The sequence below is a fragment of the Gavialis gangeticus genome, unplaced genomic scaffold (assembly GCF_001723915.1).
Source record: "Gavialis gangeticus isolate Ggan-Ray unplaced genomic scaffold, GavGan_comp1, whole genome shotgun sequence".
Lineage (NCBI taxonomy): Eukaryota > Metazoa > Chordata > Crocodylia > Gavialidae > Gavialis > Gavialis gangeticus.
This window is the reverse complement of record NW_017729022.1, coordinates 53,726,437-53,743,282: the sequence shown is the minus strand read 5'-3', so window position 1 is coordinate 53,743,282 and position 16,846 is coordinate 53,726,437. Positions and strand designations below refer to the sequence as shown.

At 41.5% G+C, this 16,846-nt stretch overlaps 1 protein-coding gene across 1 annotated transcript in view; it reads right to left on the bottom strand.

Moving 5' to 3' along the window:
- Positions 1-731: 731 nt before the first annotated feature.
- SLC5A8 (solute carrier family 5 member 8) overlaps positions 732-16,846 on the bottom strand; it is a 47,109-nt gene continuing 30,994 nt past the window's right edge. The window contains exons 10-16 of the mRNA XM_019515800.1: positions 15,544-15,656; positions 12,937-13,004; positions 12,520-12,606; positions 9,139-9,341; positions 7,675-7,778; positions 5,333-5,418; positions 732-1,040 (exon numbers count right to left, since the gene is read on the bottom strand). Coding sequence (XP_019371345.1) covers positions 909-1,040; positions 5,333-5,418; positions 7,675-7,778; positions 9,139-9,341; positions 12,520-12,606; positions 12,937-13,004; positions 15,544-15,656 — 793 coding nt within the window. The 3' untranslated portion in view covers positions 732-908. The remainder of the gene's footprint in view (positions 1,041-5,332; positions 5,419-7,674; positions 7,779-9,138; positions 9,342-12,519; positions 12,607-12,936; positions 13,005-15,543; positions 15,657-16,846) is intronic.

Sequence of the window (16,846 nt, the reverse complement as noted above, 5' to 3'; positions counted from 1 at the left end):
ATAGTCTGCAGACCCCCAGGGGTCTGCAGACCACAGTTGAAAAGCACTGAATTAGCCCATTAATTATGCTAGTAGGTCTGCACACAGCAAAAAAACCATACTATTTTGTAACTTTCAACCTATGGAATCATACACATTGTGGGTATAAAGAGGTAGAGAGTTCCTTCACACCCTACAAGCTATGCAAAAAATCTGATCTAATAATCAAAAATCCTGAGTTGATCAGCTCTGTTGTGCTTCAGGGCATGCTGGGGGATGGGGGAGGACCTTTTCTCTAAACATATCTAACAAACTCTCTGAGGTCTAACCCAGCTCTTCAGCCTCAGTGCTGAAGAGATGGGGTTAAGCAACTTCCCCACATATTTGTGGTTGAATGCTTTGCCTACAAGGTGCTCAGATACTGCAGCAATGTCTATCTTCATAAAAAAATGGCCAATAGGTGCTCAGGGTCAGCACTTCTACAAGGAAAGATATTTTTAATATTAAATTCTACTTCCTTCATTCTAAAAACAAAATACAGACCTCTTCCTAGCTTCAGTATGGAACAGCTCATTAAGATGATCAGCCATGTCTGTGAAAATTTAATGTTCTCCTTTAAAATATTACTCTGAAAATTAACTGAGATTTAAAGCAAATATTTTTACAGGAGACCACACAAAAATGATTTCATACAGAAAATCTCTGAGTTCCTGCATTAAAGGCCACTTACATAAGAGACACCTGATTCCTTGTTTTGAAGTTCTTCTTAATCTTAACGTTATTCCAATGTGGTGAAGACATGGAGCATGGTAAGGATTCTTGCATATAACCAGAGGTATGGTAGGTAAATTAATTATTTCCAGAAATGCCAGCAATGTCTTCAACACAGCAACTAAAGTGTTTGTAGGTAAGAGCTCCATGGCACCAGGTCATATATGAATGCCATTGACTTTCTCTTTATTGTCTGTGAAATTCATTTCAATATGGTTGAAAGCAGGATTGTCGATTCCTTCATCTGCCAGATTGTGAACTTTCCAGTTCAAAACTTCCACTTTCTCCTTCTGAAAAAGAGTTTATATTGTGATGTTCTTAGGTACAAAGTATCTTTCTCTTACTCTCTCTTACACATGCACACACACCCGCATATGCATTGCATGTATGTGTGCACACACACACATATTATCCCTGTTGATGCCTGCTAAACATTTCCCCTAAACTATCTTCCATAATCTTAGGTTTGGCCTCGTTTTGCCTAATGCCTAATTCAAGAGGATGCATCACTTCTCTAATCTTCTCACAGTTGAGAAACTTTATCTTTTTCTTCTTAATGTAAATGTGGCACAGACCACAGATACACTATTTACTACAATGAGGCTACAAAACATGTCAGTGAACATTAATTGTTTTCAAAGGAAACGCATAAGAGTGAAACCCAGGAAAAGGGTAAATGGAACAAGGAGGAAGTTGGAGGAAGTATGGTGTTTCTGACATTGTAGGGGAGAAGGTTAAAGAAAAAGAAGTTTTAAAATATGTATTAAGTGTTTTTTACTAGGTGAGACATAGAATCACAGAAAATCATAGAAACTTAGGGTTGGAAGGGATCTCAGACAGTCATCTAGTCCAACCCCTTGCTAAAAACAGGACCATCCCCAGTGAGGTGATCCTAGCCAAGGCTTTGTCTAGCCAGGTCCTAAAAATCTCCAAGAATGAAGAGTCCACAACCTCTCTGGGTAACCTGTTCCAGTGTTTTACTACCCTCCTACTGAGAGAGTTTGTCCTAATATCTATCTTAAACTTCCCTTGCTGCAACTTGAGACCATTGCTCCTTGTTTTCATCTGCTACCACTGAGAAAAGTGCAAGATCACCTAACTGTGTCAAGACCCTAAGTCCCAATGAGTTTTAATGGGACTTACTTGTGTTTCAAAATCCAACATGTGTGGACTAAGGGCATGTCTACACAGCACAGAGTAGTCAGGCATAGCAATCCAAAATACTTCTTCACACACCTAGGTTAATGACCTCTTTTGAGAACCAGGGCTTCATAGCCTGGGTACAACACTGCACTAGCACAGATCCACAGGTTCCAGTATAAGGGCTAGAACAAACTGGGGTGGCTCACACATCTCTGTATGTGCTGCCCTGCATCATGTAGATTCCAGTACGTGAGATGGCACAGTCACAACTGCCTTAGAATACCTCGGTGTGGCATTCCCTTGTAGCAGGCAGACATAACCCAAGGTCCTACTGCACAATGCTGACAGCATAGTGGGGTCTCAAGGTGCATATGAATTTAGTTTTTAGGTATAAATGAGCTATAGTCCCTTAATTTTTTTTTAAGTTTTAGTTTAAACATTTTCATTTTTTATTACAACCCCACCTTACATTTTTCAAATAAAAGCCAAAGCTAAAAAGGAAGTAGGGTTACTAGTCAAATTCAGGGACAGCACAATTTTATTAGTTTTGATTTAAGATAGGATGGGTGGACAGTTCGACTTTACAGTGAAGAAAATAGAGTTTGCAAAGAGCAAAGGCAGCATATTTTACTTTGCCTCATTTAAGGGGATTTTGTGGAGCAAGAACATTTATTTTAAAAATAAATGCCAAGCAACTATGTCCTTTATTTACCTACTTCTGCTTTGTTTCTGAGTTATGTCAGGAGAAGAAGAGTACCTTTTGTTCTCTTTCCTGAGGGCCAAATACCTCCAAAGCCCATTTCTCTCAGTAGGGTTCTTTTCTATCATTGGCCTACTATAAATTGGTGTGAATAAGGAATATCTGTACTGAAGTCAAGAGAATTGTAGTGGCGTGGAAGAAGAATCAGACCTGGAGCTGAGCATTAGCCTAGCAGGTAGAAAATGTAAATGTAAGTAGACTGCAGAAAAACCTGTAAGTTGATGCTCACAGTAATCTTTAGAATGTTTCTTCATATATGAAGAGGATGAGTGGGTTTCAATCTGAGCATTGTTATTGTCATTCAAAATGTATCCGACATTGTTTCTGTGTGCAAATAACAGCAATACTGTATAGCAGTTTGTCATCCCAGTTTCATGACATGCTGTCTGCTAAGCCTCATGCCTAACTGCATTCCATCAGTGAAAATCAGGTTTCTGGCTTTCCTGCTTTAACATATTCCTCTTCATTAAATCTAACTTGAATTAAACTGAAGATCCTTGTTGCTCAGGCAGAATGGAAATCACCCCCACTTCTTTTCTCAAGTTAGATTGGTGCATTAATAAGCATCCTTTCCCCAACTCACCAGCCATATTGACCTATACAAGGCAGATACTTATATCTGAGAACAAACAGAAGTTATCCTGCCCATTTAATTTGTAGGCATGAGTTTCCATGTGCACTCTGTCCACTGGCTGAGGAGCACATCCTAAAGTGGTTTGATCTGGGGGAGGTGTATTAAAGTCATGAACCTACAGTAGTTTACACCAGTGGTGCTCAATCTTTTTGGTCAGCAAACCAAATGAATAATGCCCACAGGCTCAGTTTAGTCAGTGGACCCCATCTGGTGACCAGCATGGGTGCAGCAAGCCCCATCCAGCCACACTGAGGGGGCAGGAGCAGCCTGGCCCCAATCCAGCCTACCAGGAGAAGGGGACATGGCTCAGCCCCAGCCCAGTCCTCCAAATGTGGTGGGGAGGGGGAGGGGAAGGGGACATGGCCCAGCCCTGATCCAGTCTCTAGGAGGAAGGGGGTGCGGCCCAGTCCAACTCAGTTGTGGGGGGGAAGGGAGCAGGTCCAGAACCTGGCCTGGTTCCAACCCACTGCATGGGGCTTTGAGTCTGAGAATTTGGTAGAGGAGAGGGTGGCAATATCAATTGCCACTGCCTCGTGGCTGCCAAATTTCCATACTTATGGGGAGCCCCATGGGCCAGATGTGATGGCTCTGCAGGCCATATTTGGCCCACAGGCCAGAGGTTGAGCACCCCTTATTTATTTCAACTGAGCATCTGGCCCATGGTTTCTAAATGGATGAATCACATGCATCATCTATTAAAAAATCTTTCCCTGTCACACATGTTTAGTTTCCAAAATGTGCAACATTTAAACACAAAGGGTTTTCACAACAGGAAAAAGGTCTGGACACTGGATCATTTTAAAAAAAACTATTGCCATGTGACACCCAGTGTAGCATCTTTTGCTTTTACTTTTAACTCAGTGCATTGGGAAAATAACATATCACTGTAACGGCGGTCTTAATAAAACCTATTCTAACTTAGGAGGGCCAAATTGACAACACTCGCCTCACAGTGAAGACCAGTCACTTTCAATGGGGTTATCATAAGAGTGAAGGGTCACAACAGTTTCTAGAGGCTGGGGCCTAGATGGCCATCTTAGATCAGTTGCTGGAGCTCAACTAAAGTCAATGGAAGTATGTCAGTTTAAACCAGTAAAGGAGCTGCCCCTCCATGATCGGGGTAAGTAAGTTAAGGCATTCTCTACTGACTGTGGAAAGTCTAATTCTTTCATGGATATGAGATGAAGATGTTATTGGTTTATTTCTGTGCAACAGGTATGAACTAGCATAGCACTGCCAAATGTGGCAGTCAGCAAGGTAGTCTTTCTTTAAGAAGTATTGATCTTTAGTACCGTAATCTGATTTTATTCTTAAGAGGTTTGTCTCCATTCTATTCAACACTTCTTCCAGATATTTAATTTTTTGCAAGAGCAGCTGTCATTTAGACTGTACAGATGGTGTGGAATTTCCCCCCCACTCCCCTCAAGCTGTAGCTAGTAATTTAAAAAGAGAAAAAAAGTCTAACATTTATCTATGAAAGGACACTTCAGTGTTCAGAGCAGCCTATGTACCCCATTCTGAGAGGTTACCTAGGAGTGCCCTAGCAGAATGATGAACTTCTGAGAGCAGGTGTTCTTTCTTTTATCTGCTACCCACTGAAGTCAGACACCTGCTGCTGTGGCCAGATATAGATACCAGCCTCTTTACCCTGACCCCATCTGGTGGACAGCTGCTGCTTAAATGAAGCAGTCGTGACAAACTGTCAGCCAGCCAGCCAGACAGGTAGGAAAAGTATAAAGACAAAATTTAGTCCCCTGGGAAAGCTTTGTTGAAGGATTTTGGCTTCCGACTCCAATTTTGCTACATTATTAGAGCTAATGTTTCTTCTTAGAGGGTGTTTATTGGGTACATTCTATGTTTGTGGTGACCAAGGCTGACCTCTGTAGAGGACCAAGTTGAAAGAACAGAACCTGGATCAATGAGTGATTAAACGATAAAACTGTTTTTTTTTTTAGAAAATGTAACCCCTGGTAAATTTGTATCCATTCTCCAGGAGTGAAGACCTGGTGGAGGCAAAGTAGGATGCTGCACATAGCAATACTTACTTTCTCAGGTTTAGAAAATGCAAAGTTGGACAGGAAGTCCTCTTTGGTCAGCAGGAATTTACGGTCAATGTTTTGCTTCCTTCCTCCTGCAAAATAGGCACAGTATTAAATTTTCTATTAAACAGTTTTTAACCTGGTACCTCTTATTCTACAGATAACAGTATGCCAAATTCTAATTGCCTGATCTTGCCCGGTCTTGATGCCCTGGGTAGAGGCAGCAGCAAAAAGCAATTACAAGCTGTTTCCTCAGGTTGCATCAGCCACATATTCCAGTATCACTTGGATCTGTCAGGTTCCGGAGTATAAAAGATGCCGGGCCTGTGTTTGGAAGCTTGTTAACTATCCCTGTGATATCTGTCCCTTAGGGACATACTCTAGTTGCATGCTTCTTGTGTCAGAAGAGGAAAAAAAATCAAGTATCTGCTAACCAAAAACAGCAGAAAGAGCCTACATTTTGTGTAACATTCAGTATCTGTAACCAGCCTGATGGTGTAGTAGTAGCCCAAAGTGCTACCGTCTGTAGGAATTGAGGGCATTGAGAGACGTGCAGCTCCCCGCTTTACAGGAAGCACTATGAATTACAGCAATCCCCTTGCTGGGTTTTTGGTTGTAGCCGTGTTAGTCCCTATGCCTGAAGAAGGGTGACTGCACCTGACAGCTTGCTAAGAATTTTTTCCAACTACTCAGTTGGTCTAATAAAAGATATCACATCTACTCAAAGAATCTTGCCTGCCAGCAGTCCCCTTGACCTGGCTGCATGACAGCTGCTACTCTCTGCTAGTCCTGCCCTGCTCCCCACCCCTGCAAGCTCTAGTGCTGTCTTCAGGATGGGAGCAGGGTTGGGGTTTGCTCAGCCTGAGCCTGAGCTGGAGGGTGGAGCAGGTGGATTGGAGCATTCCACTCTGGGGGCTCCAATTCACCCACCCCACCCACTCTTGCAGGCTGAGCAAGAGTGCCCTCCCCTCCCTTCTCCCCCCTTCCATCCTGAAGACAGCACCAGGCAGGGGCAGAGCTCAGCTGCATCAGCCCAGCCCTGCTGACAGACATTAATGAAGGCACTCCAATTTGGAGCCACTTTACCTGAATCCTCATGTAATGAGGGTTCATTTGCTGTGTGACTGTACACTTTTGAAGCACCCTGCAGCCATGCAGTTCTGTCAGGGCACAGCTCTTGAGCACTTCATGCAACACAATGTCACTTTTGTTAGTACCCTCTGTCTGAGGCTCACACTTAGTCCTGCACTCCCCAAGTGGCAACTTTCTTAACCACAGGGGTTGTCCCATGTTATACTGCAGTGATTTCTATGGTCAATAGTTTGAGGAGAAAGCTGGGTGTACAGTCTCCTACATCCTTATCTTAAGGACTGCTGTCATACTCTGAAACATGAGGAATGACAGATAGTTCCCAGGGACTCCAGAAAATGTTTGAGGGATATTGGGTTGGAGGAAGGGAGTGAAAGGGAGACAGGGAAGGTGGAAAAACTAATGCAGCTGAGCATATTCTCCTTCAAGTCTTACATACAAGAATCTCATGAAAACCATTTCCTACAATGGGTCAAATATATGCCACCTTAGAGGGGACTGAAGAGACAGTGTTCAACTCTATACTAGGTTTAAACTTCAAGTTAGATTAAATACAATCTAGGAAGCAACAGCCCCAAAATCTTGTGACCTGTTCTCATGAGACTCTCACTTAAATCCTGGAAATGTGAAATGAGCTGTTTCTGTGCTATTTCAGCCATGTGCAAACTGGATAATAGGCCCTGACTAGATTTGCCTGAGAACAAAACAAGAAGTAGGTCTGGATCTTGAGCTCAGCTGTAAACTGTCCTGCTTGCCCTCAGGCTCCATAGCTATTTCAGTGGGCAACTAAGGTAGCCATACAGAGTGAGTCATTCCTTATGTGCGTGATTAGCAAATTAAGTGAAAATGAGCACTGTTAATCATTCTCTAACATTTTAAATTTGCTCAAAGCTTTTGCCCTCAGGAGGAAAGAATGGCATATTTCCTCTGTCAGGATTATCTGCATGTTCAATGACAACTGTCAAACCCCTGCCCCTGCTAAGACTTAATAAAATGGAAAAAATATATTGTATCTCCCCACCCCATCTCCTCAGCTCAAAAACAGCTGAATCTGCTTCCTCATGCTTCAGAGGGGAAAGAAATCTCACCTGTAAGCAGATACCAAGTATGTGAAATTTCAGCCCAAGAGAAAAGTGAATTAAAAGAGGGGATTAGGATGGAAACCTTCATGAAATTTCTACTAGCATGGTTGTGGAGAGTTCACATTACTTCAGGAAAGAATTTAAATGCATCTTGAACCCAAACTCTAGCAAAGATACCTGATAAAAGGCTGACAATTATTCCCACTGCTATTGTGACCAGAGTCCCAAGTGTGCTGAAGTACAGATAGGACAAGGAATACCAGTGATCAGCTAGAACCGGTCTAGAAAAAGGGAGAGAACACAAGTTGGGTTTTTTTTCTCGGACAACCTGAAAAAATAAAGCTATGAAAAGAGACAATAAATAACATAAGGAGAATGCTGTGCTGAGAACACTTTAAAAATAACAACCTATATGCTAAACTTGCAGATACACTCATATGCATTTTTTTTAAAAAGCACTTAATCTTGCAAGTCGTTTACTTACTGGGGAGGAGTCTGGGCTGTAAGGTGTAAGAATGCGGCACAGTCAGTGAAACAAGCAGTTTTTGTGTTTCTACTAGGAACTCTAAGCAAAACTTTTGGTTTATCTTATGAATCATGCACACCTCATAGTGATAATACTGAGTGGTACCCCACAACACTCTTACGAGGATCTCATGGCAGCCCAGGGGTACCACAGCACCCTGGTTGAGAATCACAAGTCCAAGGCTTCTGCTATCCTATTTTGAGTCTCTTTGCTACACACCACAGCTGGAGGGACACTGATCAAAGTTCTTGGCCATGTATTTATACTGATATCATCAAAACATAACCAGTCAATGGTGCATACTTGGCACTGAGATTTATGGGGGAGGTGAAAAATTTACCTTTAATTCTCTGAAACTTTATATTCCATGTGAGAAGTAAAATAGAAACTACTCAGCCATCCTTGAACTCTAAGCAACTATTCGTAGCAGATCAGCTAACAAAAGGAGTCTCTGGCTTACTGCTAATTCTATACCAAGACATAAGAATTGACACTTGGAATTTTTAACCCAACCATTGTCCCTGCAGCTATTGTTCTGTTGAATTCCATGTATTTCATTTAAATCTTTTCACTGTACATTAACATTGTATAAGAGGCTATGATGGCTGTGGGAGGGGTACAGCATTTTTCCCAGCTCCACTAATTCTCCTGATTTTGCTGAATGCAGCTACTTATTTCTGCATAGGTTTGATGCTGCTGAACAAACTGTTACTGGAAGATTTACCAAGAGCATGTAAACCCCACCCTACACGCTTTCAGATTTGACCTGCTTTGATGGTAGAACAGAACTTTGATCATGGTAAATAATCCACTAAACACAGCAGTCCCCTGTGCCTATGGAAAATGCATAAGTAAACTACTTCCCAATGTAGGACTGTCAGACTCTGGTTCTAATCTAAAGCCCACTGAAACCAACAGAAGGATTTGCATTGACTTCTGTGGATTTGGGATAAGATACCATCCCTGCGGAGCAAAAAAGAGAATGTGGCTTCTTCCAAGTAGAAAAGTAACTTAACCCAGGGAGGATTTCTTAAATAACCAAACTGCTAGACAGACATTCACATCACTTCAAATCAGACATGTGCTATGCTTCACATGCCAGCATTGTTGTATACCTTTCTGTGACTGGAGCATGTGAGAGTGTTGTTAAAACTGGCATCGCCGTTGTTGCAGTCCAGTTGCCTAATGTTTCTGTCTCACAGCCTATAGTTGTAAGGTTTAATGGCATAGTCCTCTCAGGGAGAGGAGGATAAATCTGAGCTCCAATTCCAACCCAGAGAGATGCAACGAAGCCACTTAGAAGGCCTATAAATGCGCCCTGCAAAAAAAACAAAGTGAAAGTTCATTTACTTACAAAATGAGAGAAACACAAGAGATGCACAAAAAGAAAAAGAAAAAAAGCATCAAAGTTTTCCATTTCAGCAGCTTAAGTTTCATAATGGGCTTACTGAGTATGCAATACTTGAAAATCAAGCCACTTTATTTAGATACCATAATACTGTATTTTCTTACATACAGCATACACCCATCTTTATTTAACTTGTCTTTGAGAAGCAGGATGAAGAAAAATTCTTCTTGGTAGAAACTGAGTAGCAGTAGCTAGGGAGGTGAGACTCCTGCCACCCTGCACACCAGCTGGGGCCCTCTCACCACCCCCATGCACCAGGTCTGACCCAGTGGGTGCATCTACATGTGCCCTACAGTGCCATTGTTTTGAAAGTACTACATGAAAATACAGTAACAACCCATGCTGCTCCGTGCCAGCAGTGCACAGTTATTTTTAGCCCCTATGTCACTGTAGCAACACGCTATATCGAGGGAGTGCGTTGCTACGGCAATGTAGTAGTGGCATCGCATTTTTTTACGTCACCATAGCACATTGCTACAGTGACATAGCATCATGTGTAGATGCGCCCAGTATGCCACGTCCAACCTCATGAGCTGTGCCTGGGGCCATGTGCCAAGTCCAACCCCATGCACAGGGTTTGGGGCTGCCAGGTCCAACCTCATGTACCAAGCCTGACACCATTCACCACCCCAATCCAGCACATGGGGCCATGTCATCCAGCCAAGGGGTTTTCCATGGGTCTGGAAATTTGGTGGTGGGAGAGCGGTGGCAGTGTTAATTGCTATGGTTCCAAGAGCTACGGCTATTAATGCTGGTACCAATCCTCCACCACAAAATTTCTGGACCCATGGGGACCTAGTTTCCTCGCATATAATGCACATCCCAATGTTCATCAGTTGGTTTGGATGAAAAAGTTGTGTGTTACATGAGAGAAAACATGGTACTTGACTCTAAGGTATGTGTACATGGTAAATTAGCGTGTGCACTTACTGGGCATCATCCACTCCATGGCAAATGCCAGTGTACATACATACATACGTGTACCCCATGGTAAATGCAGTGAAAGTCAAATAGAAGGGGGAAAATTATGCACAGTTATTTACTACAGAATGGCTCATGTGCAGTGCATAACATACCTCATGCTAACTTGTTTGTGAGGCCCAAGTATGAATAACTATTTTTTTTAATCTTAGCCTGTCACTTCAAAAATCTTCTGTTCAGCTAGGGTCTATGAAGGCAGAAATGTTTTTTGTTTTATTGAGATAAATCTTTTTTTTTAAATGTACTTCTGCCAATATTTTATTTGAACATCCTCCTTAGAGCACATGCAGAAAATTCACAATTGTTTTTCCCCCTGGTGTTTTTCCTGAAGATGAAGAATTTTGTTAGAGCACAGGTTCCCAAAGTTTTATTCGTGGAGGACCCCTTAAGGGTGGAACATGATGTAGGGGGCACATAACAAAATGAGGCTGCAATGCAATACCTTTATGTTCAGATAGATGAAACATAATATTCCTTATAGATCCAAGTTACAACAAGGTGAAGTACCGGGCTGTTCCTATCTGTCTGTTGATTACAATTCTGAACAGTAAATGGCTTCAGCCTTGCTAGTCACCTAATTCTGTTAAGGACAGTCATCTTTAAAAAAATAAAAAATCCTTTGCAGGCCATGAACAAATAGTTCACAGGCCCCACTTTGGGAAACCCATCTTAGGCCCCACTTGTCTTTCCCAAAGACATGAATTTGCCTTCAAGATCTGAACAAGAATATTAGACCTAGGAAATTGAAGTGAAGTAGTTTTAAAAGTACTCCTGGTTGCCAGAGCCTGGTGTACAAAAAAGGCTTCTACACCCTTTACAATCAATGAGAATTTATGTTTCTACTCCAGATAAGAACTCACTGGAGATTAACTGGGGCTTAAGAAAGCATTGCTCTTGGTTCTCTGAACAGTGATGAATTTAACCTACAATGTTTTTCCAAGTTATAGAGGTGTTTCAAATACTTCATATTTGAAATTACACTCTTATCAAGCCCTTAATGTCAGCTGCGGGAAATCCAATGAAATAACTTTCCCTACTTTCTGTGATTTTTGCTACAAAGCAGAAAAAAGTTAGACTTCAGGTGTTAACCAGGAGTCCTACACATGATATCTTCATTCAGGAGCCCAATGTCTAATTCATTTCGGTTTAGAAAAAAAAATACCATTATATTTACCCTTTAAATGTAACCACTTTTTGTGGATTTCGGAGGAGCTAGCCAAAATTAACTAACTAGTGGAAACTTAGTTTAAACTATAACTATGGGACAAATGTTACTGTTCTGTGATGTAACAACAATTGCTTTCTTCTGGTTGCTTTGTACACAGCATAGTAATTCTACAAGGACAGGTAAGTAAAGAGGAAAGATAACTAATTAGTGCATCTTACCATTATTAACAATCTTTTCAGACTAAGTTACTAACCTTATTTTACTAAAGCTGATAAGAAAATGTTAACAAACAGTTTTCCACCAGAAAATATTGATTTGATGGAATCAAAACCTTTTAGAAGAACATGCTCAGCTTGCCTCACTGAAATCCCTAGTCATCCTTTCTTCCTGGCACACTACAAGGGTAACCTGCTCTCAAGCCAGCTGGTTTCCCAGGCCATCTACACAGCTGAGTAGTTGGTTCCCAGGTTGATTGGCTGCTTGGGTTCCCTATGTTGTGAGCAGGTGGGTGGGCTCCCCAGGTGGTTGGCTCCCCATCCTGCCCACTTATTAAGCAAAAAGGTTTTCTGGCCTTCACGTGGTTAACACTACAGCTACTTGTCTGGGGTCTGGCCTGGTCCTCTAGTTCTTCTGAAACAGAATTTTCCAATTATCTCTGTATTGTGGGAAATGTCACATCTCCACATTTTCTTTCCAACTGAGAATGAAACAAAAAGATTCAGAGATGCAAAATCTACCATATGACAGATATTCCAGTTCCCTACTTATTACATCCGAAGGGTACTACATATGGAAAAACCCCAACTATTCTTCCGCTATGCATAGAAAAATGACAAATTGAAACATTTTCCATGAAATAAAGCAATTCCTTGGGGAAAACTATGCCTAACCCTCTCCAAATGATGACTGAATTTTGTAAGACTCAGAACTTGAACTTACCAGGGGATTTGTGAAGGGGCAAAGGATTCCCAGAGAAAACAGACCTAGAAGAGGGCCACCAACCATGCCAAAAATACTGAGAGCTGCCTGAGAAAAGAATAAAATCTTGTATTAGGTATCACACCATAAAACTGAAACCCTCAATAGGACACATGAGGTGTTGGGGGACAAAAACAAAGTACTTGGAATAAAGGGTTCAAGGCTACCTCAAGGCCTAATTCTCACCAGGTGTTAACTGACAGACTGCTACTGGTGACCTACCTTGGGTTATACCTGCTGACAATCTGGCACTAGAATTTTCAAGGTAAGTTCCCATTAAAGAATTTAAATTTAATACAATTCAAGTAGCTGATGTTTTGTTCTTTCAAATGATATATTCTAGATAGCATAACACAGAGATGAAAAGCCATTACCCACCTGCAACAAACCTCCCATCAGGGATGCCAAAGCAGCCATAGCAATACAGAGTCCACCATAAAACAGACCTAAATGAACATGATAGATGAACATATCAACTAGGTTAAGTGTAATGCTTTTTAGGGAGAATATTTTCTGTGTTCTAATATTACCCCTAATAAATCATCCCAGGTGTAGGATTGTTTCTAAGAACAGCCAAACCAGTAAAAGGCCAGATTTTGCTTTAGCTCGGGATGGAAATGTAAACATGACAAAGATCCTCCTACTGTATATTATATGGAAGATTAATTGAAACATTATATCTTACAAGGAAATGGGCATTAGTAGTGGCAGTGACAAGCATAACAGGAATCATTTACATTCCCCCTCTAATCCTCTAAACACATCTTGTTCTGAAGAAAAACATCTTGCTTCCCACTTTTTTAGTTTTGTAACATCAGTGCAAATGCCTTACAATTATTACAAACATGAACCCTAAGTCCTCTTTGTACAACTAGAGGTCGGTGGACAGCATAAATACATGTGACATCTCTCTTTTCCTCCTCAGCTCCATAGGGCTTTATCATTGTTTTGATTTGTTTGTCCTCCTCCGCACCAGCCCAGCCCTGATCATGCCACAAATTAATCCTAGGAAACACAAGTTCCCTAAGGTGCCCAAAATGGAGTGCCTTCATCTGATCCCTCATTGATGAGGGTTAATTTGACGTATGATAAGCCACCTTAAAAGCACTCTGCAGCCTTACATGTGTGTCACAGCATGGCTGTAGACCACTTTCAGGGGGTCAATCATGTGGTAAACATAACTTCTATCTGCGCCCCATCTTCCACCTGACAGTCACTGTGGTGATACATTTAATCCCAAAACCTAATGTATCAGGCAAATCATCACAATATTAGTAAGACAGGTGAGTCATCATTCCCATAGCAAACAAATGTTGGCATAGGGTTACTGACAACAGTGCTTAAGAAACAGTGCTCACTAGCATGATGTACTCTGAAGCATGTGGTATGTACTTGCACTGTTTTGGGTTCGTTTTTTTAAAATTTTTAAATGGATCATTTTGAAATAGTCTTCTCCCAGTTTTCTCCAACAAATATTATTGGATGCTGTGGGCCAAATCTGCCAGATTTCTTGCACGTTGTCCATCTCCTAGAAGTCAGCATCTTAGAAGGTATTGCATAATTTGTGGCTTATAGGAGATGGATCACAGATAGGAGAACCAAGGGTGAAATCCCTCATCTTCCCTGCATCCCTCAACTAACCTTCTGTGGTGCCAAGGGGAAACTGAGGCAGTGCCAGTATCTGTGTCAGGCAGAAGGGGCTCAGCTGATGGAAGTGGGAGCATTCAGGTCATAAGATGGTTTTCTAATCTAGAATACCATATTTGCACTCTCATCTGTTCAGGTGCCCATTCAAGTAGTTTCACAGTGGCAATAAAATATCACTGTGATTTCAGTCAGGTCTGTTTTACAGGTCATAGTACAGCTGTAAAACAATGGAGCTTTGCAAATTTAACCAAGTGAAGAACTGGACCCTGTATATTCACCCTAAAACTCATTATCCCTAAAGTTTTAAAACTGGCTGCTTAGGGGCATTTAAATAGACTGATGGCTTCAAGGTATATCACAGGGGTCATGAAGTTGTTGTGTGTGGATTTTGCAATATAAAAGTAAGGCCATTTCTTTTACCTTTAACCTCAATACATAAAAGCAGACACAGCACATACTAGATGAGTAAAAGGAGAAGTGCTGTGTAAAGGGTTACTAATAAGATATGAAACTAGCTAAATCCAGTCAACAGAGGAACCTTGAAAGCCGTGCAAGAATTGTTTTTGTAAGATAAGATACATCTTGGCAAAAATATATGAAATATTCAGTCACGAGAGTTAAACTTCAGTGTTCACGCACATAGTGCCACCTGATTGGATAGAGTAGTAGTTTAATTAGTCAATGATTGGGTATTCTTAAAAGCAAAAGCTAATCACGAAGTAATGCTGACGTACTAACAAGGTATAAAATAGTATCATAACTAGTAGGCGGGATCCCTCTTCAGAGGCACCTCGCTGCAGCAAATAAAGATTCAGTATCTGACTTTGGATACTTGCTCAGCATGATCATTGCCCCAGCCTAAAGCGAACTGCATGTGACTTTAAGAGCGTAATTCATAACAAAGTGTCTTGTTGATTCCTCAAATGACAGTATGATGCAGTCCACTTCCTCACATTTGTCCTACCAAACCATTCTACGTTCAAGTGATTTGTAACAAAAATTTTATCCCATACACCTGCCTTCTGACTGATGAAATAAAAAATAACATTAATTTAACCTGGGACCTATGGCTCTTTTGTATTAAGAAGTTAGATTGAACAAGGCTACAATATAACTTCACCTCTTAAAGACCAAATGAGAAGGCTTTTTCCATGCTTGCTTTAAATAGCCTTTTTTTCATTGTATCTAGAATGTCTCTCCTTGATTTTACACACAGTTTGCTGCAGTACAGTTTCATTTTCTTTAATGGAGTCAATTGTATTTTGCACTACAATACAAGATCTGAATCAAGAGCTGTCTCTTAAAGGGAAAACTGGAAAATATCCCTTGCAGACTTACTCATCCCCTTGGAAGTCCAAGACAATTTCTGTTCAGAGAGTGATTTGAAGTAAGGTTTAATGAGATCCTCGACGGTGACAGCAGCTAAAGCATTGATGCTGGAGGATACTGTACTGCAGGAGACAAAATTTAAAACATTTGTGTATCCTCCTAGGAACTGTAGTAAAACAACAACAACAACAACAAAACCCTCAAAAAACAGAGTTGGAACTATTCAAAAGGGAAATTGTTATTGCCTGCAAGATTAGGAGGCAATGTATAACATTGCGCATGTGAATATCACTGTTAGCAAAGGAGATAAAATTGACAGTGCAAAAAATATAGTTACCTTCGCTTTCAATAAAGACAATGCATGTTTTAAGGTAAATAAATTATCTGACAGGGCTGTGTGAAGCTTTGGTAGTCAATTCGATTCAGAGGAGATTCGGCCTGATTCGGCGGCTGAATCTCCGAATCAGAATTGAACTGAGAGACCCATTAATCTCTCTGAATCCGAATCAGAAGCCACTGAATCAATTCAGAGGGATTCGGAGAGATTAGAAGATTTGGCCATAGACTATACAGGCAGGCAATAGGCAGTGCCGGCGGAAGCAGCTGGGGGAGCAGCCAGATGAGCCCCGCCTTACGTCAGCAGCCCCAGGAGAAGCTGTGGCTTGTCCAGCTGCTCCCCCAGTTACACCCCTGCTGGGGCGAGGCAGGCAGTGCCGGCAGCCCTAGGAGAAGCTGTGGGGGCTGGAGGGAATAGTTGGGAGCTGGGGAGAATGATCTGGGAGCTGAGGGATTGAACTGGGAAATGGGGAAATTGAACTAGGAGCTTCCCCCCAGCTCCTGGTTCAATTCCCCAGTTCCCCATTCATTCCTTTCAGCTCCCGCAGCTTCTCCCAGGGCCACTGGCTCAAGCTGGGGCTTGTCTAGCTGCTCCTGCCAGCACTGCTGGCCTGTATAGTCTATGGCCAAATGAGATTCGACAGTGAATATCTTTGGATTCGGATTTGGCCGCATCGAATCAGGACAGTGATTCGAATCACTATCTGTCCAAATTGCCAAATCTAAATTCAAAGTGAATACTTTCTGCTTTGCACAGGCCTATTATCTGATAAGTCCATAGAGAGAAAGTGAATGTGTATTATTTATTATCAAGCGCTATTTTTGAATTTTATAAACTTTTTGATACTTTAATATGCATAGCATATATCTGGCTAGGTAAGAACTGAGAGATGCAAATGTCAGATTATTGACTATTTTGTGCAGACAAGATTTTTTGGGTAAATCTGATATCTTTTATTAGACCAACCCCAGTAAT